The sequence below is a fragment of the Sander vitreus genome, chromosome 15 (genome assembly GCF_031162955.1).
Source record: "Sander vitreus isolate 19-12246 chromosome 15, sanVit1, whole genome shotgun sequence".
In the NCBI taxonomy this organism is placed as follows: Eukaryota; Metazoa; Chordata; class Actinopteri; order Perciformes; family Percidae; genus Sander; species Sander vitreus.
The window spans coordinates 2,756,434-2,778,591 of NC_135869.1; the positions used below are offsets into that span (position 1 = coordinate 2,756,434).

Consider the following 22,158-nt stretch of genomic DNA (forward strand, 5'->3'; position numbering starts at 1 on the left):
CTTATAGCCAGTAAAAAGGCCATAACTAAGAACGGTTACAGAGTTAAACCTCCGAATAAAGAACTCTGTCTTGAAATCATCCGGGATATCTATTTAATGGAAAAGTTGACGTAAAACTCGAAGGACGTATCCATGACAAGAACTGGAGAAAATGGACCAAATACATGGGAAGTGATGCCAACACATAACTGGACTGTCTGAGAATGACTAAGAAGGAATCTATTTGCATGCCTGAAATGCCACTGAAAATGTCGGTTTATGTTGGTTCCATATTGAAATTGTAATGGAAATACATATGCAGTGGTGGAAGTATTCAGATCCTTTACTTAAGTAAAAGTACTAATACCACACTGTAAAAAATACTCTGTTACAGGTCAAAGTCCTGCATTAAAAATGTTACTTAAGTAAAAGTATGTAAGTATCAGCAGGAAAATGTACTTAAAGTATTAAAAGTAAAAGTACTCAAAGCAGAAAAATCCTCCCATTGTAGAAAGTGTAAAGGATCCAAACAGTTGTGTGTTTAATGGTCTAATCATTTCAGCTGGACCTGTAGGCCGTTATATTGTTGGCTCATTTCATTTATAATAAAACATTGTATTTTATAAACTAAAATCTGAATTTGTAAAGTAACTAAAGCTGTCAGATGAATGTAGTGGAGTAAAAAGTACAATATGTTTCTCTGAAATGTAAGGAGTAGAAGTAGAAAGTGGCATTAAAAGAAAAGACTCAAGTAAAGTACAAGTACCTCAAATTTGTACTTAAATGCAGTACTTGAGTAAATGTACTTAGTTACATTCCACGACTGATTATACAGAAGTACATGATGTAAACCACAAAAAAAAGGGAGAAAAAAATTATATATATATATATATATATATATATATATATATAAAATATTCAACTTTCTTAAGAAACAATCTTGTTTTGGTTTGAATGAAGCAACACAATGTTTACAGACTACTGCAGCATCAATGGCTGCTCTGACAGAGAGTGCATCCTCCTGCAGGGCAGTGACCTGGCCTTCAACTCAACACCTCTGCTACGGCACAGCGACCCGGCCTTCAACCCTCACCTTTGACCCCAGCCGGGTTGAGCCCGGGGTCGGCTCTCACGCCCAAACACAGGTTCAGAGAGGGGTCAGTGGGCAGGTACCGCTGGGAGTCTCCGCTGTGATTCGGCTGCTGCTCGGATCCACTTTATCAAACACAATAAACCTGGCGCTTTGAATCAACATTACCCGGACATCAACTTGTTTTTATTGGTTCATGATCAGCTTTATAGAAAAAGTTAGATAAGATGAAATGAGATGAGATTAGGGTACAGCCAAAAAGTATGTGTTACTACTATGGCTGTCAACCGATTCAAGCTGTCCTGTCAATAATAAAGGCCTGAAAATGCGAGAAAAAAAAAAATATACTCTTAAAAAACAACAACAAAGGGATATATATTTCAAGTTGTTAATGCTCAAGTGGTATTTGAGACGCGACGTAACTCAGTTCACATTGCCAGTCCATGCTAATAACTTTAGTCTTGTGGAGAAAAACGTGGAAGGGCTTTGAAAACTCAACTTGCCATTCAAAAGACCCTTTTTCTGTATCCACTTCCGCTCAAGGAGCTTTGTTTCTACTAGCCATCCATCCCTTCATGGATGTATTGTAAAACCCGTAAGACCCTCTCGTCTCGTCTCTGCCGCAGCCTGCACCCTTTTTTTCCCCGTTTGTTCTCGTCTATCAACCTTAAAGCTGCACTATCTATAATATATTTATGGATTTAATGACTATGTGCCGTGTGAAAGGAGTCACTTATAGTGACGAACCAACAGAGCCTGCAGTTTCCACCAGCCCTATGGAGTGTTTCTGTTCTCTTTAAACTGAAATTGTTTTGGTGTTACAGCTGACAAACCACTCTCATCAATATCAATGTTTTCCAGTGGTTTATCGACTCTTAGGTGCACATATTTGGCGGAGGGGTTTAAGGGTCTTTCCTCAAGAAAATGTGATGTCTTTCAATGAACAAATATGCAATTTGACATCATTTTGGACCGTTGTTAACACCACATCTGTGTCTAAAACTTTGGAAAAGCTAGAGCAGATAATAAATAACACTCAAAAAGCTTAAAGGCAAAGCTTGCTAAAGAAGTCCAACTACAATCAATAGATCTGAGACAAGCCTCTTAGTTAGTTTGATGCTTTCTTCGCTGTTTTTGGTTGAGTCTTTTCTGCCTGAACATGGGGCTGTTACATAGCGTTCTTTCAAAAAGACAGATAAAGCATGAATTCATACAGGATGCGTGTGATATCGCCATTAACAAACTAGTCCCATTCATTCATGTGGCAGACATCTTAGATTTGGCGAAACAAAAGCTCTGGCAGCCATCTTAGGCGGGGCACATGCCAGCTCCAGCCATTCTGCTCTTTATTGATGAACTCTTCAAAAAGTGCTTCTTACAAAGAAATCCGCCTCGTCCTATGCAAACAGCGTCATCACTTCCTGCCCCGCAGGGTCAGGGCAGGGTGGGTCTGGGGTCGAACGCAGGTCACTGCAACACAAGGTCAAAGGTCACCTCTTTCGTCTGTTGTACAGGTTTGCTTAAATGGTCATATATATTCATTTATAGTCATTGTTCGCTAATGCTCATACGACGTAATGCTTTTATTTAATAAAAGGCTTGTTTAAGGAAATTAGTCACATTCACGTGAAATATAGAATCGGTGTGAATAAGAAATCCCCTCCATCTAAAAATTCTATAGCCCAATAAAATCTTTTGCCAAAGAAAACTCTGTTCTCATAACAGTTTTTTTGGCAACTGAAGAAGATTGGTGGAAACTGAAGAAGAAATTAACTATTAAATTGTTATTTTAAAAAGAATTATTTTACTGTCAAAGCGGAACACTGTGGACATACTTACTGCTTGGGAGGGTCAGTGTAGGTTCAGCGTGGGGTCACACAGAGTTCACCTTCATAGTTGCCTCCACTAGCATATTAAGTTAAATAGAAATGTAAATCAATTTGGTATTTGTGTGTGTGTGTGTGTGTGTGTGTGTGTGTGTGTGTGTGTGTGTGTGTGTGTGTGTGTGTGTGTGTGTGTGTGTGTGTGTGTGTGTATAAATCACTATACACATTGTAGATGGTTAAAATAGTTCTCTGTTCCCTCTGGTATCATGGGACATGGTTATGATAGAACAACTCTTATAATGTAATAGCAAATAAACATTTATGGTTCTATTCAGGTGACTTAAAGCACTTGATTAAAGGTTTAGTAGTAAACTTTTATAAAAAAAAAATAAAATAAAGTGTCAATTTGTCAAAAAACTTTTTGTTATATTAGCTTAAACCAGTGGTGTCAAACATAAGTGCCGTGGGCCAGAAATGGCCCGCCAAAAGGTCAAATCAGGCCCACTGGATGGCTTTGCAAAGTGTGAAAGTTGCAGAGAAGTAATTCATTCCAATTCCAAATTTACCACTTTAATCTCAGAGAATATCCAAAGTTCTTTTTCCGTTAATTTACGACTTTAATCTTAGATATTCAGAGTTTTTTCTCCGATTATTACCCCTCTCTCCCGGGTCCGTAACATTATTATTTTTTCCTACAATGGCCTTAGAACGCTCTCGTAGCAGAAGCAACTTGCATTTGTCAACAACGAGAAACTCTGTGGCAGAAAAAGTTTCAGATCTTTCTGGAGTGGTTTATTCGTCTGGCCCACTTGACATCAACTTAGGGGTATGTGGCCCATGACCTAAAATGAGTTTGACACCCCTGGTTTAAACTGTCACTATATCCTATAACCAATCAGAGTGGAGGAGTCTCTAACGCAGTGTCAATGACTGCTTGGGAACTGCCATCAAATTTAAGCTAGGCCGCGCAGATCAAATATGAATCAAGATTCTGTTACTGCATGGCCTATCTCTCACCTCAAATGTTTTCATTAACATATTTTAGTGGATAGCTGTAAAATGAGAAAGTTTGTGACCCTGCCGACATTTTTGTAAGCAGTCGAGCTAAACAGGAACAAGATTTTTTCACACATTTTTCACAGTTCATAAGCTGTCAGGATATAGACAGTTTGAGCATATATGATAACAAGTTATAAAGATAAAATACGACCTCACGACCTTGACTAGGGTTGGGTACCGAGACCCGGTGCTAACACGGCACTGGTGCCTTAACGACCGGTATCTACCGGACCAAATAGCAACGAGGATTTCGGTGCCTCATTTCGGTGCCACTTAAATGCCTGCACTGCCCTCTGATGCTCCTAAACAGACATTACAGGCAACAGAAACATCGCTGCATGTGACGCTAGTTAACATTATACTTGGCAGCAGGTGACGTTAGTTTACCATACTGGATTAAACACGGTTAAAATACTGACAGCTAAATGGTGTAAAAGTGTGACTGTATTTCACTGTAGAGGATTCCAACAGCGGGACTTCCAACAGAAAAATACAGACGGTGTGTTTACTTGAAACTCGCCTCGCCAGCCTCGTCGTGCATTCAAAGTTATTGTAAAATACCCCTTTCCTTTCTGGTGGTTGTTTTTGTCATTTACCAGCAATTTGTTGAAAACTGGTGAAATAGGTTATTGTTATAAGTTATTGTTATTACATTTTTAATTAATCATTACATTTTGACCATATGGCCTTAGTAATAAACAAGCCGTTTTATGCTTTTTTTTTCTTCTTCTTTTTTTTAAATATACACTGTATATATTTTATATATCGTTTTAGCACCGGTGTCGGGGAAAAAAACAGACGATAGCTAACCCTAGTTGTGTCAATTGCGTTTACACACTGCCCCCTTAAACTATAGCAATATATATATATAATATAGCCATAGCAAGCATTTTGAGGTGTTTTGACACTTTTCCACTGTACGAGTAAACGTCAAAATCAAGAATGGCGTCTGACAAGTTGATCCACTTTGTCTTTGGTGGTCTTGTTTTTAGTACGTGGCTCCGGTATCACTAGCGAAGCATCAAACTGAAACACTGACATCCTGAAGTAAACTTTGAATCGATCAGGATTATCCCCGCAGCTCCTTGATAAGGAGGGTGGAACTGGATTGGATGGACCCAATATTTCCTGTTTCTTTTTTCTCTTTTTTTAAAGAGAGAGGACAATAAAATCATCCTCACTGCTTGAAGACTCCATTTTATATTGTCTTCTGAAACTTTTTCGCATATGGATTCATTAATACGCGTCGGACTTAGTGTGCAAAGTTTCTGTGTGTGACAAATGTTTAGGATGAAAAACTCATCCAAATATTTTGGACTCAGTGTGCAAGAACCTTTAGTCCGCAGATCAAAAATCTGCATGACTTTTAGTTGTATTAAGACATCTTGATGTTGTTTTTTTTTATTTTTGGTTAATTTTTAGTCTGTTTTTAGTCAGCAAGAGATTACTTAAAAACACATGTTTTTAACATTTTAGTAAGAATGAGTATTTCAGCAACCTACTTCACAGAGATAACTTGGGTTATATACAAATTATAGTACATTATTTTTCATAGGTACAAGTAGGATCATTGAATGAGAACACCCTGACATCACATGTTAACCACACACTGGAAGTAAACCCTGACCTGTGGTATCAACGTCCTGCACTGTACAAAATCACCACACTTCCTGGACTGAAAAGCATGTTTTACATAATCTGGCAGCAGTTATGGTTCCTCCAGAATGGGTTTGGCAGAACAAAAAAGCAGTATACAAGATCATATTTATGAGATAGGGTTGTTCAAGATGTCTCATTCATGAAGGTTCTGCAGACAGCCTTGTTTCTCTTCCAAAATATAGCCTATGCTGACTGGTGGCGGCGTGTGGCTCAGAGGTATAGGTTTCCTTTTGGTGTGTTGCTACGTACTTATTGGGTTTTTATATTTCATTTTATAATAAGGTGACTTCTCTGGTAAGATACTTGTACTTTTACCCAAGAATTGCTTTCAAGTACTTTATACAAGACTGTTAGGCCGGCTGCACACTGGCTGCGTAGCGTGAGCGTGTCAGCTGCGTGGCGTGTTTTGTAGCGTGTTTTGTAGCGTATTTTGTAGCGGCACCCGCGGCTTGACAGTGGATGAGCTCAGAGCAGACAGGTGTTCATGTGTTGGCAGTCAGAGAAGAGAGTACATTAGCAGTAAACATGTCTATTGGAAGCAGTGTAGGTTTCGGTTCACTACCATTTTCCATCCCTGTTTAGCACATTGACAAAACATAGTCCGGCCATAATACTACTACTTTATTGTGTCAGTAGTGCCGGCAGCTGTAAACCTGTGTCTTTGCCAATCACGGAAAATGCAATGGTACATTTATGGTCAGTGTGTGTGCTGGTGTTTGGTGGAGCAGAGGGGTGGCGGACCGGTTAATGCAAGAACTTTACTCTTGTCTCCAACTCGCAGTGGAACATTTAAGTGAGCATGTGTATACAGAACTGTGAATAAATGGATACAGTGCACTAGAAATTGGTTAATTTTTAGCCCAGAAAGTGTATCCGAAACAAGTTCACCAATACACTGTGTGTGTGTGTGTGTGTGTGTGTGTGTGTGTGTGTGTGTGTGTGTGTGTGTGTGTGTGTGTGTGTGTGTGTGTGTGTGTGTGTGTGTCTGGTGTATTTTGCCTGCTGCAACAACACAGGATTTTCACCCAGGAGAAACTTACATTTGGCAACCCCACCCACCATCTTTTCCTAAAACTGTCCTGTTCTTGTGTCGCCTGTCAGTTAAACGTACATCCTGACCCAGAGCTTCAAAAAGTGACACCAAGAGTCCAGAGCAAGCACGTCTAAATATGATGCTAAAGGAGACTTTTTGCATCAATAACAAAATGCCAAAGGCACCTGACCAAGCGTCGATGGGAGTGAGAATGTGTAGCAACCATACAGCCTCACAGAGCAGCGACGATCCAGCTGTAGACTCTGGGTTCTTCACCAGTAAGTGGGAAAGCTAACAGGACGGAGTTATCACCTGAAAGACTGAGAATAATTATTTACATATTTGGATTTATGGCTGTAAATACAACCATGGTGTAAACTGTGTCACTGCTTTGAACAGACTTTATTGGCAGTGTCAACCAGGGCAGGTGCCAAGCTACAAGCTGATCACTATCTCTCAGGAGCTCCAGCCACAGTAAATGTGCTACTTTGCGTGTTTAATAATACTCCACAACACAGATGGATACATATAACATTTTAAAATGTTTAAGGACAGCTTCACATTGTTATCAGAGAAAGAGCTGAACACCCCCACACCCCACAGGGCTTATCTTTACCTTTATTCCATAAATCCCTTTATTTTACTTGGATGTTTTGGAAATGAAGACGTGCAGAAAAGGTTTTAGGGCTGCGATCACTGGAGCAGCATACATTAGGCATGAGATAGAGATGGAAGAGGGGGGCAGAAATGTAGTGGGTTCAACAGCAGGGCAACGACTCTCTTCCTATTCTCCATCACACACACACACACACACACACACACACACACCCTGGGGGCACGCAGCACAGCATGCCACCACGCATTAAGGTGTGGATGTGTGTTTGTGCGCAGATATACCAAAATGAGCACCTTCTGGTTGCTCTGGCTCAGAGAGAAGCCAACATGGAGGGAAAGATGCACACAGGAGAAAAAGGTGACAGCAGCAGAGAAGAAAACATGTCCACCTATGGAAATTTATGAAACTGCTCAATTTGCACAGTTTTAGAATACATTTGGTTCCTTTACTGCAACGTAGGTTCTGTATTCAGCATATATATATATAGTGTGTGCATAGTATTTAGGTAAGCTTTCATGTTATGTTTTTTATTGCTCTTTATGTGATGTTGTCTCTTTTTATCATTTTATGTTTTATTGCTCTTTATTTTTATTTATTTATTTAATTTGACTTGATTATGTTGCTTTTGTTCTTATTATTGGAAGATTTTGCACACATTTTACTACAGCAGAACCCCAGAAATATTGGCCGTTGCCAGATTGTTACCCATTACCAAAAAGTGTCTTTAACAAAATCTGCTTTTCGAAAAAAGCTGCTTCTTATTTCTCGCAAGCAACAATCCATTTAGCCAGCTATAAAGAGACCTGTTGCTGCTTACGGGGGAATGGTACCTTCATGAGTTGGTCAAAACACTCTCCAGCTGACTTTTCAATATTTCAAGTTGACACATTTTAAAACGAGACCTCTGTTTACGGCTTTTAAATGTGCACATGATGGCTACAGATATCGTGCTGAAAGACTGAGGCTATACATGTCCCAGGGCAACATGTCAGCATCCTCACCAGCTGATGATCCATGCAGAATACATGAACAGTAACCAGCATTGTATATTGCAGTGTAGAACTTGTCCTAACAACAAAACAGTTATGCCGTGTCATATAGTTCAAACATAACCCTGTTTGGCTGCTTAGCTTACATACTTGTTCACTTTAAACATTAGAAGAGAAAAGGCTTTTAGAATGACGACTAACTGATGTGTTTGGCAAATGTATAATATCTTGAGTAACATTGGCAGGGGTTGCTGGAGTGTAAAATTCAGATCAGGGGATAGGTAGAAAAACAAAACCTGTGTTCCAGTAAATCCACATCTTAGTTTGTAGACATTTATATTTACAGTAACTGAGAATATATATATATATATATATATATATATATATATATATATATATATATATATATATATATATATAAAGAGAATCACACACACACACACACATGCATGTCATAAAAGTTCACCCTCTCGCCAAGGCTAAACATGTGACGTCCGCCTGTGTTGTCATGGTAACTTGTGAAAGACTGACACGCCTCCTAGCTCTCTCTCTCTTTCTCCAACTTTCTCGAGCCAATGAGTGTCTTCATTAGGTCGGAAATTGGGAGAAAAAAATGACAAACAATAACTGCCTGTGTGTGTGTGTGTGTGTGTGTGTGTGTGTGTGTGTGTGTGTGTGTGTGTGTGTGTGTGTGTGTGTGTGTGTGTGTGTGTGTGTGTCTACCTCTCTCTACCTATCCGTCCTCCTCCTCCCTTATCTCTCTTTTTCTCTATCCATTGTCGGGTCATTGTGAGGTCGAGAGGAAAAATGAGGCGCCTCTCTGCCACTGATGACAATCTCTCTCTCTCTCTCTCTCTCTCTCTCTCTCTCTCTCTCTCTCTCTCTCTCTCTCTCTCTTATCCATCACTCTCTGTGTGTCCTCCTGTCCCATGTATCTCCCATGTCTCCTCTCTCCTCCCTCTCTGATCTCTACTTCCTATATTCTCTCATTCTTAGCTCTCCCTTACATGACATTTTTTTTTATCCTTAAAGTTGCTTCAAACATAGATGTATTGCATATTTTCTTGTAGGGATAACCAAGATGATTTGACAATTGAGGAAAGGTTTGATGTAATATTGTTTAATGGGTTTTACATGTGTAGAATTTAGACTGACCTGCTATAGAATTAACAGCAAAATAAAGCATCCCCAAGGCAGCCAACACTGGGTATCGGTACTCAACATCTTTAAGGTATTGACCGAAATAACCCAGCGCCGAGTAGAATTGTATCATCTCCAGTCAAATGATACCTGCATTCAATGGTTTTCTACCCAGATCTAGAAAAAAAGGATTATTATGGTTTTGCTTGCAGCCAATCACCACAAGCGTTCTTCGATGTAGAGCCGCCTACACATGATCAGAGGTAAAAACGCGAGGTAGGGCACAGAGTATAGTGGAGGCACTTCAGAGGTCGTTTTATGGTACTGGCAGCTGTGCCTTGAAAGGGCCGGGGCAATAATTTCAACTTAATAATAATAATTTGAACTGTGAGCACAGCGCTCGGTGACAATTTTGAGCGGTGAGCCACGCCAAGGGCAGCGCTTCCTCCAAGATATCTCCACTGCTCTCCCCATAGATGTGGTTTTACCGTGGATCATGTGTAGGCGGCAGCTACAGCCCATACCATGTGTAGTTTGGTGAAGTCAAGCAAGGTGTATTTCACGGAGTTGGCATTTCAGCGTGCCAAGATGGCACCAAAACGTTCAGAAGTTATTTAAACACTTTTAAAATGGATTTGTGTAAAAAAAAACATTTCATGGGACAGGTTGGTAGTGGCATTTTACACAACTGGATGCTTCCATTGTATCGATGGTATCGAATGAAGTAGAAAAAAGGTAACAAATAAAGTACACTATTGGTATTGGTATCACGTTAAGGGAAGTCTATATCGACGACGATGCATTTAGGGGATTACTCCGGTGCCACCTGAAGATCTGCCAGCTGTCCCTCATTTTCGGCCGGCTGTCCCTCACCTTCTGCTTTCTTTGTGTTAGCATTCTAAACTCCGGTGGATTTATATGGTTAACTGCTCCTCAGATCTCTGCAGGGTAAATCCAGACAGCTAGCTAGACTATCTGTCAAATCTGAGTTTTCTGTTGCACGACTAAAACAACCTTTGAACGTACACAAGTTCCTTCCAGAGGCTATTTTGCAGAGGCACCGTTGCTCTGTCCGGCGCTTAGCGCCTCCCAAGACGATTGTGATTGGTCTAAAGAAATGCCAATGAAGCAGAGCACATTTGTCTCCTATCCTGGAATGCTGTGTGGACTAGCCAGGCCCTCCTCCGCAGCGCAGTTGAGACCAGCAATGCAAGACTACTTTTAGGGTACTAGTATTGGTACTGGTATCATACTCTTTTTTTAAACAAAACCAGCCCAAGTGAACAATATAAACTCTACAGTGGCTGCAGCACATAAACATTTAAAGAGAGCTTGCACAGTTTTTACGCACGTTGCTATGCAACAAAGTAGTTGTTGGTGTTCACACACTGAAGGTAGAAGTTCCTCGGTGAACGTGGAAGACGCTCGATGGTGTTTTAAGCCCCCACTGTTGACTTCAAGGCAGTGCTGCGACTTTCGACTTCAAGGCACCTAACCCTAACCTTAACCCTAACCGTAACCCTTACCTAACCCTAGTGCCTTCCATGCAGCGCTGCCTGGAAGACGACGTTGGGGGCTTAAAACACCAAACAACGTGGAAGTCACTCCTGTAAGATGAGCATTTGCCAGACCTCAGCATGTACCTGTTGGTCTCGCAACATTGTGGGTGTGTTCCATTTCTTGATTGCATTGTTATACTGTTCACAAACTGTTGTGCCTCGCCCAGATACGACGCACCCCTCACACCCCCCTCACTGTAAAACGGACAAGTTGCAACGTTGTTGCATTTTTCATTTGTACTTTGTCAAACGCACCAAACACTGTAAACACACGTCACGCTGTCGAGGCGGTCGCTTGTTTATTGGGCAGAATATCCGAAACGCGCCGACACATCTGGTCTCAGAAATAACGGAGCAACACCAAATTTATAACATCGTGGGTTTTCTGGTTCTGCTTTAGTGTTTTCTAACATTTTAGAAGAAGGCGAACAATGAGCAGCTGACAGACAGCGAGTGAAGGAGAAAGAGAGATGATGATGTCACACAGACGACCAGCGATTTGTGCTCAGAACAGCTTATGGATCTGAAAGTTATCATCCCTTAAATTATATAAGTCCGTAAATTGTGTGCAAAGTTGAAATTGCAGGTTAGTAAATGCACTGTTTTTGGTTCACTTCTTGTCTTTGGCTCGGATTGAATTCTGACCTGAAGTGAACCAAACTCTAGTTCACTTGGAACCGAACAGAGATCCCCATTTTCAAGCGGACCAGAGTTCGTTTGTTTGATCCGCACCAGAATTCGGATGAGCTTTCACAAAAACCCAAACGAACCGGACTATCCAACCAAACGCTACAGGGTTCATTTTAAATGGACCAAACGAGATAGGTTTCACAAATGAGCTGTTTGGTCCATTTTAACCGGGCCCTGGAGCATTTCATTGGATAGTCCGGTTTGTTTAGGGTGGTGTGAAAGCTCGTTCAAACTCTGGTGCGGATCAAACAACCGAACTCTGGTCCACTTGAAAACGGGGGGCTTGGTTAGAGATGTTCGTGCGTTTTAGGCAGTATCGGAGCCGAAACCGATACTGCCTAAAACGCTGGTATCGGTATCAGGAAGTACTGGAGTTTATGCACCGATCCGATACCACGTAATAAAGCCCTAAAGAAAATCTACGTTAAAGTAGTTTATTTATGTTCTTTTTCCGTTATAACTGACTGTCAAACTGCATAATAAAAGAACGTTCTGGGGCGTTCATGTTTCACAAAGAGTTTAACTTGAGCCAGACCGACAACAAAAGATAGAAATAATATCACATCCATACAGGGATAGTAGTATACAGTTGTTAAAACATAATAAAATATATGACACACTGGTATCGGATCAGTACTCGGTATCGGCCGATACGCAAGTTCAGGTATCGGAATCGGTATCGGGAAGCAGAAAATGGTATCGGGCCATCTCTAGTCTTGGTTCACTTCCAAGTGAACTAGAGTTCGGTTTCAACCCAAATACTGGAAGTGAAACAAAAAACCCTGCATGTAGACCTACTAGCCTGCATATGAGCCTTGCACAGTTCCACCATATCTGTGTATGTATATGTGCATATCTATGTGCGTTTTATGCTGGTGTACATGTATTATAAATGAAGTAAACTTGAAACTTTATGATTTGAGGGATGGTAACTTTCAAATCCATAACCTATTATGACCACACATCGTCGTCTGTGTGACAACACATCATCATCTCTCTCTCTCATCAGGGCTGCCCTCTCCTTCACTCGCTGTCTGTCAGCTGCTCATTCGCCTTCTTCTAAAACAGGGGTTTTTAACGTTTTTAGGCCTGATACCCCTTAGCTAAAAGAGAGACTGAGTAGGGACCCCTACTACATACAGTATACTGTGTACAATTGAGGGGCATTTTAAACTGGGCCGAATGGATGAAAATCAATGGATTTTGTATATACATCATGTTTTAACGTTAAACATACATCAGCACAGTTAATCCTTAAGCTTAACTATATGGCTGCCATATTGGCTACCTTACCCATAGCAAGTTTATCTTCAATGTGTAAATTAAATGTTTTTTTTTACAAATAGACCAATTTATCTTATATGTTGGATTCATATTTTCAGACTAAAAAATAAACTTCGAACATAATTTGGCGGCCCCCCATGCACTAATTCTGAGGACCCACTAGGGGTCACGGACCCCCTGTTGAAGATCTCTGTTCTAAAATATTAGACACACAAATTAGCTTGATTTCAAGTTATTTTAATTTCATCATGTTTTGTAGCCCTCATGAAAGCTTATGCTGTTCCGTTAGCAGTAGGGCTTTGACTTTTGCCCCCAAATCATATTCGAAGTCCGTTTGTTTATTAATATTAATCTTTGAATATATTCGAATATTTATTAATACTATTTTGACCATTAAATGCCTTCAGTAAGACCTATATTGGTATAAGTTGTATATGTTCTGTCCACCAGAGGGCAGTGTATCAGTCAATGTCAATAGGCAGGCAATTATGTTTTCAGAAGAAAAACACATTGCCGCAACTGTTTTTTTTTTGTTTTTTTTTAATGAAAAGTCAGACCCTGGATTAAACACAAACAGTATGCTTTCGACAGGAATTTCGGAGCTTTCACCGTAGCCTACGTAAGTGGTCTGATGTTCATACTTGTGCGCTGGTGTGTGCATCGAGCCGGCGTGTGTGTGGGGAGTGTGCGTTGTGAGAGAGTGACGGTGATTACCGGTAGCTTCAGAGCGAGTAGCGACTCTAGAGTCCTAGTGAGAGAAACAAAGTGTCTCCCCTGTTCTTTCTGACCACGGTGGGAAATCTGGAGCGGGAAAAGTTAACCCTCTCCTTGATTTCACGTTGTTTATGGAGAAAGAGAACCAGGAAATGAGTCGGGGGGGGGGGGAAATGCGCTACCAAGCCGCGGCCGAGCGACGTGTGTCACCGCGACGTGTAGTTACATTTTGAAAAAGCCTCGGAATCTGAATTGAAAACAAGGTTTACAAGCAAACACATTTACAAAACATAATGCCCATAACAGGTTCGAAATTCGAATATTAAGGGCCACTTAATATTCGTTCGAATATCATTATTTTTTTTAAATATTCAAATTATATTCGAATAACGAAGTTCGGAGTCAAAGCCCTAGTTAGCAGTCACAACAAACCCAGAAACAATGTTACAATACGACACTATGTCATTGTGTCTTACACAATTAGGGTACAGGAAGTGACTTCATCTTGGTTTGCTTTTCATTTGATCAGAGAGAAAACCATTGGACTCCTCTGAAACACGTAAAACAAAAGATACATAAGGGCCTTCATGTTACTTATTTTATATCAGGAAAAATGTATGTAATATCGACCGCGCAAAGGATAAAGTAGATTCCCCTGCATTCTCCAACTGAAGAACACAAGTTAACTGAACGTTCTCGCTTTGTAGTTAAGATTAAGATTCAAAGTTATGAGGAATGAAACAAGAGATTAGGTTGATTTGAAGTCACAATTTCAATTTTTGGCAAGTTTGAAAGTGCTGACGGCTCTTTATGCTAACGAATATAAGTTGGTAGTGCAACAGCATTGAACATATGCATGTAGAACATATCTGATATCCCAGAGTGTCACCTCTCTGCCCTCCTGCAGCTGCAGATGAACCAGCAGCTTCTTCTCTGCTGCAGCGGCTCGTTTATCTCCTTTCTTCTGTTCCTTTCTCACAGTTTATCAGGACCTTTTCATGTGTGTGTGTGTGTGTGTGTGTGTGTGTGTGTGTGTGTGTGTGTGTGTGTGTGTGTGTGTGTGTGTGTGTGTGTGTGTGTGTGTGTGTGTGTGTGTGTGTGTGTGTGTGTGTGTTGATTATAGAGACCCATATATAATAATACTCACCATTACAAATGTCAATATTCAGAGCACCTGTCTCTGCACAATGTGTGTGTGTGTGTGTGTGTGTGTGTGTGTGTGTGTGTGTGTGTGTGTGTGTGTGTGTGTGTGTGTGTGTGCGTGTGCGTGTGCGTGTGTTGATTATAGAGACCCATATATAATAATACCCACCATTACAAATGTCAATATTCATAGCACCTCTGTCTCTGCACAATAATTGTGTGTGTGTGTGTGTGTGTGTGTGTGTGTGTGTGTGTGTGTGTGTGTGTGTGTGTGTGTGTGTGTGTGTTGTGGTGAGCTGATGGTGCAGATGATGTTTCAGTGGTCAAACTGATTGTTAATATTGATCACACAGTTAGAGGTCACATATGTTCAATTGACTGAGAATAATTATGTGTGTGTGTGTGTGTGTGTGTGTGTGTGTGTGTGTGTGTGTGTGTGTGTGTGTGTGTGTGTGTGTGTGTGTGTGTGTATGAGAGACACTCAATTTATATACTACCATACCCCACTGCATTTATTGTTATATATATATTCAGTTCTCATAGTTATGGCTTTATGTTTTTTTATTAATCAGATCTATCTCTTTCTACTGTTTCATCATTTCAACTAGAAACTTCAAAATGTTCTGCATCTTTCATCCATTACTGGGTGTATTTAACTTCAATCATGTTCAACATATACAAGTTTGTTTCAACTTTACTTATTATGGAAGTGAATGGTGGAGTCTTTCACACATTAATTCAGCTTCTTAATACCTTTAATAGTTTTTCTGTAATTGCATGTTAGGTTTTCTCCGATATTTATATTGTTGGGTGGAATAGAACATACAAACACAGACTTCACTCGCACTTCAGACCCTCAAAGTGCTTCAACTGCATCTCCCATGCAAATAATTAACATTTCAACACAGTTTAACCTGTTTGAAGTGTTTGCATCGGCAATTTCAGTCACAAGCATGCAGATTTTCCTCTGAATATTTTTTGCCTCATGTAGTTTGGAGTTATTTTGCATTTACTTAGTTGTTAAGACAGTAGTTAATATGTCTCCACATTGACCATACAGACTCTTCAACTGCTGCTTACGCACTAATGCATCAGTAACAATAGTCTTTCTTTCTTTATTTATTTTTATTTTTTATTTTTTTACTTTTGCTCGTATTACTTCTGCACTTTCACTTAAGCAAAATGTTCAATGGATGACTTTGACTTATATTGTATTTTTCCATGGAGGCAACCCTCTACAGTTTATTTCCCCTTTGTTGAAACCACGACTGTTTGTGAGCAAACACAGAGCACAGACTGCACCACTGCACCCTCTGCTGCCAGAAAATGACCCTACACTAATCTGCTGTCAGTGTTTAGCAGTGCCATATACTGTATATCCAGTACATCATGTCGCCTGCAGACTGTGCTTTAACAGTCTTTTGTGTCAGATAAGAGTCATTTCATCTTCCACTGAGGAGCATGATGGAAATAAATCCCCATGCTTTCCTCTGGAGTCAAATATACAGTACATCATAAATTATCATATAGTATTTCCTAAACCAAATGAAATTCATGCATTTCCACACCATTTAAGAAAGGCATTATATTATAGCGTTAACACTCGATTCAGGCTCTTTTATGGTGGTAAAATCCCCTGCTGATCCTCTGGTACTGTTACACACCTCAAGCAGTTATTTAGTGTTCAGCATTCTCACTGACTTTATTATCTCAAAGCAGAGCATCCCACACACATTCACTTCTGCACATCAGCGTGCCTGCCTTGCTGTGGTGTTCAGCTTTCAATCAAAACTACTCAAAATGTTTTGAAAGGATAGACCCGTCCTATAGACACAAATACAAAATTGCCGTGCAGTTAATCAAATTTTGATCGTAACTTCGATTTTGGCACCTAACGATCACAACAGCAATGTAATCGAGAAAAACGATTATTTTGCACGTTTAGGTTTTGGAAGTAAACTCTTATTTTGTCTTTCAGTTCAATAAACGCAACATCTTTCCAAAAGTCAATGAGGAATCGTGTTAAATAATCGGGACTTCAATATTGACCAAAATAATTGTGCAGCCCTAACACACACACAGACAAAAACATCATTGCATAACATACACTACAGTTGCACAGACACAGACAGCTCACTCACCCTCTCTCACCCACACCTCCAGCCCTCAGCTGTTATACGAGAACACTAGTGGTGATGGTGGTAAAAGTACTGTAGTTGCTAGTGGTGACAGAAGTGGTGTCTAACAGTATTTACTTTACATGTGAATTATGCTTGTGATGTTACAGGGATGAATCACCATAGAAAGGAAGTTAAACTGGCTCCCAAGCGCCATCTGGCAGTTAATAGCAGTACTGCAGCTATAATTTGTGAACATTCCCTGTCAGTATCAACAAATTGAATTAAGTGAGGTAAAAATGACATTATTATTATCATAAATATTATGATAAAAAGAAGATATTATTCTGTTTGTGCTGTGAGACCAGTATTAGTATTAAAATCAACCTTGGGTTACAGTTCCACTGATACAAACCAATAGGTTGTTGAACTGGAGAGGCATGTGCTTTACTTTTAAGTCACCATGTCCCACAAAAACACCTATTTATTCCTTAAATTGTTCTAAAAGTACTGTGTACAATATAAAGGGGTGAATAAGTAATGCACCTCCGCGACCCGACCCCGGATAAGCGGATGAAGATGGATGGACCTCCATAAAGTTGAGGGACTCACAAGAGCCAGATGGGGGGGGAAGAATGGTCAAAATCAAGCAGCATAGGCCGAGATATCCTGACTTTCATGGGGTCAAGACCCATAAATACTGGATCCTACATTCCCCACAATGCAAGTGGATGCAACTGTTTAGCCTCCTTCTTCCCACTTCTTTCAAACCCCACGCTAATGCACGTTATCTGTTAAAAACTTGAAATCTCAAGCCCAAGCCGAGACAACCCTGTTGACATCATCAGGGTTATTGTATCCTATGTAAGGCGTCTTTGAGGACTTCCAAAAGCCTTATATTAAGTATTGTATTATTATTAGTTTTATGGTAGGGGATGCAATGGCAACTTGTTAAAAACCTTGGCTCTTACAGAAGACATTATACAATTTCATGACAAATAAACTCAGTGGCCTGTGTAAAACAAGTGTATTGTCCCTTTAATGGCACTTCAATTCTCTATGAAATGAATATTATGAACCGTTGTTGACTAGTCAAACAGCCACAGCTGTTCTGTAGATGCCATGTGAACCCTGTGACTGTGTACAAATTCCACAGTATTTTATGATGCTTATTGTATGTACTGTATAAGTTTGCATTATTGTTCACCTGGAAATTCGCACTTGGCTATACTGTATCTCTGTATAACGCATCAGATTTAAAATGTTGAAATGTGTGTTCATCATACATGGTCCCTGTTCAATAGATTTGTAAATAAATAAACTACTGCTATTACTGCTACTACTTTTGCTATTTACATTTTTCTGCTGCTACAACTACTTGCACTCCCATTAGTACTCTTATCTTTTATTGCTACAACTACAATTATTACTATTACTACAATTACTAGAAGCACTATTTTTCCGCCTTAAGATATACCGGCCCTGGGCCAGAAGGTATAAAGCCTCTCCCCTTTAAGAATGGTGTAGTGGCATGCCCAAATGTCCCTAAGTATTGAAGTGCTAAAACGTTGTCTATTAATGACTAAAGGTTTCCTAAACCAGTTAGAAGTCACCAGCAGATGGCAGTGTTACATAAACAGAGGAAGAAGACACTTTCAGAGACAACATGCTAAATCTATTTATTTATTTTATTCAACCTATAGAAACCCCAAAAAATTAAGATTAAAAATCTCAATGATTAAAGTCACTCAAGAGTGTCCTGGCCAAGACAGGCAGCAGATTGTTTAATTGATTTAAAGCAGTGGGTGCAGCATACTTGAACACTTTTTTCCCAGTACGGACTTCAGGGACAGTAGACAATTATGTCCTGTACTTTTTTGTAGGATGTAAACCCGTAAGAAGGAAGCAGTCCAAGAACAGCCTTAAAAAAAAAAAGTAGACCAACGGATAAGTCTACGGGTGGAGAAGGCCGACCATCCAACTCGGGCATTCATCAAACAATGGAAAGGGCTTTGTGTGGGCATTGTGAAGATGCATGCATATATACAACATAGTCATGAAGCTCTAACCTTTATAAACTTAAAAAAAAAAAGATAAAATCATCAAGTTCATGACATGAGGGTTCAAGCATCAATAAAATCAACCGTTAACATTATTCTTACCTAGGTTCACATCTATATCAATGATACAATGTTTATATTATGAAAAAAAACTATCATTTCAATGAGTTTTTAACTTTTTAACTTTTATTTTCAGGTTGATCGCTGCGATTGGATAAAATACAAACATTTACACTTTTACAAATGTCTTTTTTCAACTTATTAAAGATTTGTATGAACACTATCCCAAATAGCATATCTAATACCGTCAAAAAGAACTATTATCACAAGGATTTCTTTTCTTCAATATATTGAAAAATAATGTTGGTTGATTTCCCCCCTTTTTGCTAAAAGTTACTTTTAGCATATTTATACAACGCTCTAAAATCCTTTTCTTTGACAATATTTTTTTGGACTGAAAAGCAAAAGTTTCCGACAATTTTTAGGAGCATTTCTTAGAAGTTTTACATATCACAGCCCAGATGTTGTGAAGATGCAGACTTTGACCTTAAATCTGCACCTTTGTTGTTTGGCCACTAGATGGCGAGATTGTATGTATTTCATTCACCCAAAGACTCAACAGTATTGACTTATTCTGCCTTTTTGGCATATATTAGTTAACATTTTATTTATATTATAAGTAGTAGAATTGTGGTATTAAAAGGATGAATATACTTGCTGTATCACTGAAAACTTTAGCATTTATAAACTGGAAACATGTAATACATGTTTTTTTAACAAACACACACACACACACACATATATATATATATATATATTTAGGTAAATCAATAAAAACAAACAAAACCAATCAATAAAATAAACATGGCATCAGACAAATATGTGGCAAGTGTAAAAGCTCAGAGGACTCAAAAGCACGACTCGGCTGCAGTGGTACTTAAAGGTCCCATGGCATGAAAATTTCACTTTATGAGTTTTTTTTAACATTAATATGAGTTCTCCCAGCCTGCCTATGGTCCCCCAGTGGCTAGAAATAGCAATAGGTGTAAACCGAGCCCTGGGTATCCTGCTCTGCCTTTGAGAAAATGAAAGCTCAGATGGGCCGATCTGGACTCTTCCCTTTATGACGTCATAAGGGGAAAGGTTACCTCCTCTTTCTCTGCTTTGCCCGCCCAGAGAATTTGGCCCACCCATGAGAAAGAGAGAGACTTCATGGCTTGCAAACAAGCAAAGCATGGCAGTTGGTCAAGGCCACACCCCCACCCTCCACCTTCCCCCCCTCTCTCCTCCTCAATAGCATTTAAAGCTACAGACAGAAATGGCACGTCTTAAGTAAAAGTCATTGTGGGACTGGCTCTAGTGGCTGTAATTCTGTACCAAGGCTGAATTTCAGGAAAGAGACTTCAGATACAGTATTAGGGGACCACTAAGGCCTATATAAAAGAGACTTCAGATACAGTATTAGGGGACCACTAAGGTCTATATAAAAGAGACTTCAGATACAGTATTAGGGGACCACTAAGGCCTATATAAAAGAGACTTCAGATACAGTATTAGAGGACCACTAAGGTCTATATAAAAGAGACTTCAGATACAGTATTAGGGGACCAGTAAGGCCTATATAAAAGAGACTTCAGATACAGTATTAGGGGACCACTAAGGTCTATATAAAAGAGACTTCAGATACAGTATTAGGAGACCACTAAGGCCTATATAAAAGAGACTTCAGATACAGTATTAGGGGACCACTAAGGCCTATATAAAAGAGACTTCAGATACAGTATTACGGGGACCACTAAGGCCTATATAAAAGAGACTTCAGATACAGTATTAGGGGGACCACTAAGGCCTATATAAAAGAGACTTCAGATACAGTATTAGGGGACCACTAAGGTCTATATAAAAGAGACTTCAGATACAGTATTACGGGACCACTAAGGCCTATATAAAAGAGACTTCAGATACAGTATTAGGGGACCACTAAGGCCTATATAAAAGAGACTTCAGATACAGTATTAGGGGACCACTAAGGCCTATATAAAAGAGACTTCAGATACAGTATTAGAGGACTACTAAGGCCTATATAAAAGCATCCAAAAAGCAGCATGTCATAGGACCTTTAACGCGTTTATTGTACACAGGTGAAGGTATCCAACAACACAAGGCAAAAGACCGCCTACTGACCAATCAATACTCGATTGATAACAGCGTCACCGTTCTTAGAAGATCAGGTGGAGCTCGGCGCGCGGAGAGAGAGGTGCACTCAGAAAAGTTAAAACATTTAGAGACCGACAACCCCGTTAACATTCCCTGATGGGTATTGTTATGAAATATTTTCAGCGGAGGGATTTACGTATAGGCTACTTGTCGGCTTCTTGAGCCGTGTGTCGCCAATGCGCACATCGGTTTGAATTATGTTTTTATATTTTTTATTTTCTCTCACGATCACTTACCACTGCCAGGGTTGCAACTGAAATAATAGGCTAAAGCAACGACAGTTTATGGAAAGCACAAGCGTAATTATGGTCAGATCTTGTGCCTGACTGATGGGGAAGTGATATTGATAAGCGTTGTGATTTACGCATCTACAGCATTTTATTTTTTTGCCAGCTTTCCTCCTGTTTTAGGAAGCAGCGACTTAATTGCGTTTTGCCTGTTAAACCGTGTCTGTGTTCTTCATATTTATGTAGAATTATAGTTTGCTCTTCTTAGGGACCGTTCGGTATTTATGGAATGGACCACCGGAGGAAAATAGGGGAGGGTCATGTCTTTTTATTCTTTGCTGAGGGGAGGGTCATCCAACATTTTTCAGTCCAGAGGAGGGGGGGTCACCCAACTTTTGTATTCATGAAACAGCAACATTTCAAAGTGGCTTGTTTGATGCCTATTTTTCCATGTAGCTCTTAGTCTCGGCCCTCCTTCGCTACCAGATGGGTCTGACCCATGAGTTTGATTGATTACGTCTGACATGATCAGATATTTTATAAATATCTTAAATAACACAAAACAACTAACTGAATCTCATACACTAAAAACTGAATTATACTATAAACTGAATTTCATATACTGCTTTAGTAAAAAAAATATTACCTGGCTGACGATGAGAGAAGCAGGACGTAAAAAACGAAAATTACTGTTGTACTATGTCTGGACATCTTATCGTGCCAACGTTGCAATAAAGGTTTCCTAAATGCCATATT

The 22,158-nt window shown here is 39.7% G+C and overlaps 1 protein-coding gene across 1 annotated transcript in view; it reads left to right on the forward strand.

Moving 5' to 3' along the window:
• Nucleotides 1-971: 971 nt before the first annotated feature.
• The window catches only part of cbx1a (chromobox homolog 1a (HP1 beta homolog Drosophila)), a 51,215-nt gene continuing 30,028 nt past the window's right edge, over nt 972-22,158 (forward strand). The window contains exons 1-2 of the mRNA XM_078269323.1: nt 972-1,148; nt 7,538-7,619. Of these exons, the coding sequence (XP_078125449.1) occupies nt 972-1,148; nt 7,538-7,619 (259 nt within the window). The remainder of the gene's footprint in view (nt 1,149-7,537; nt 7,620-22,158) is intronic.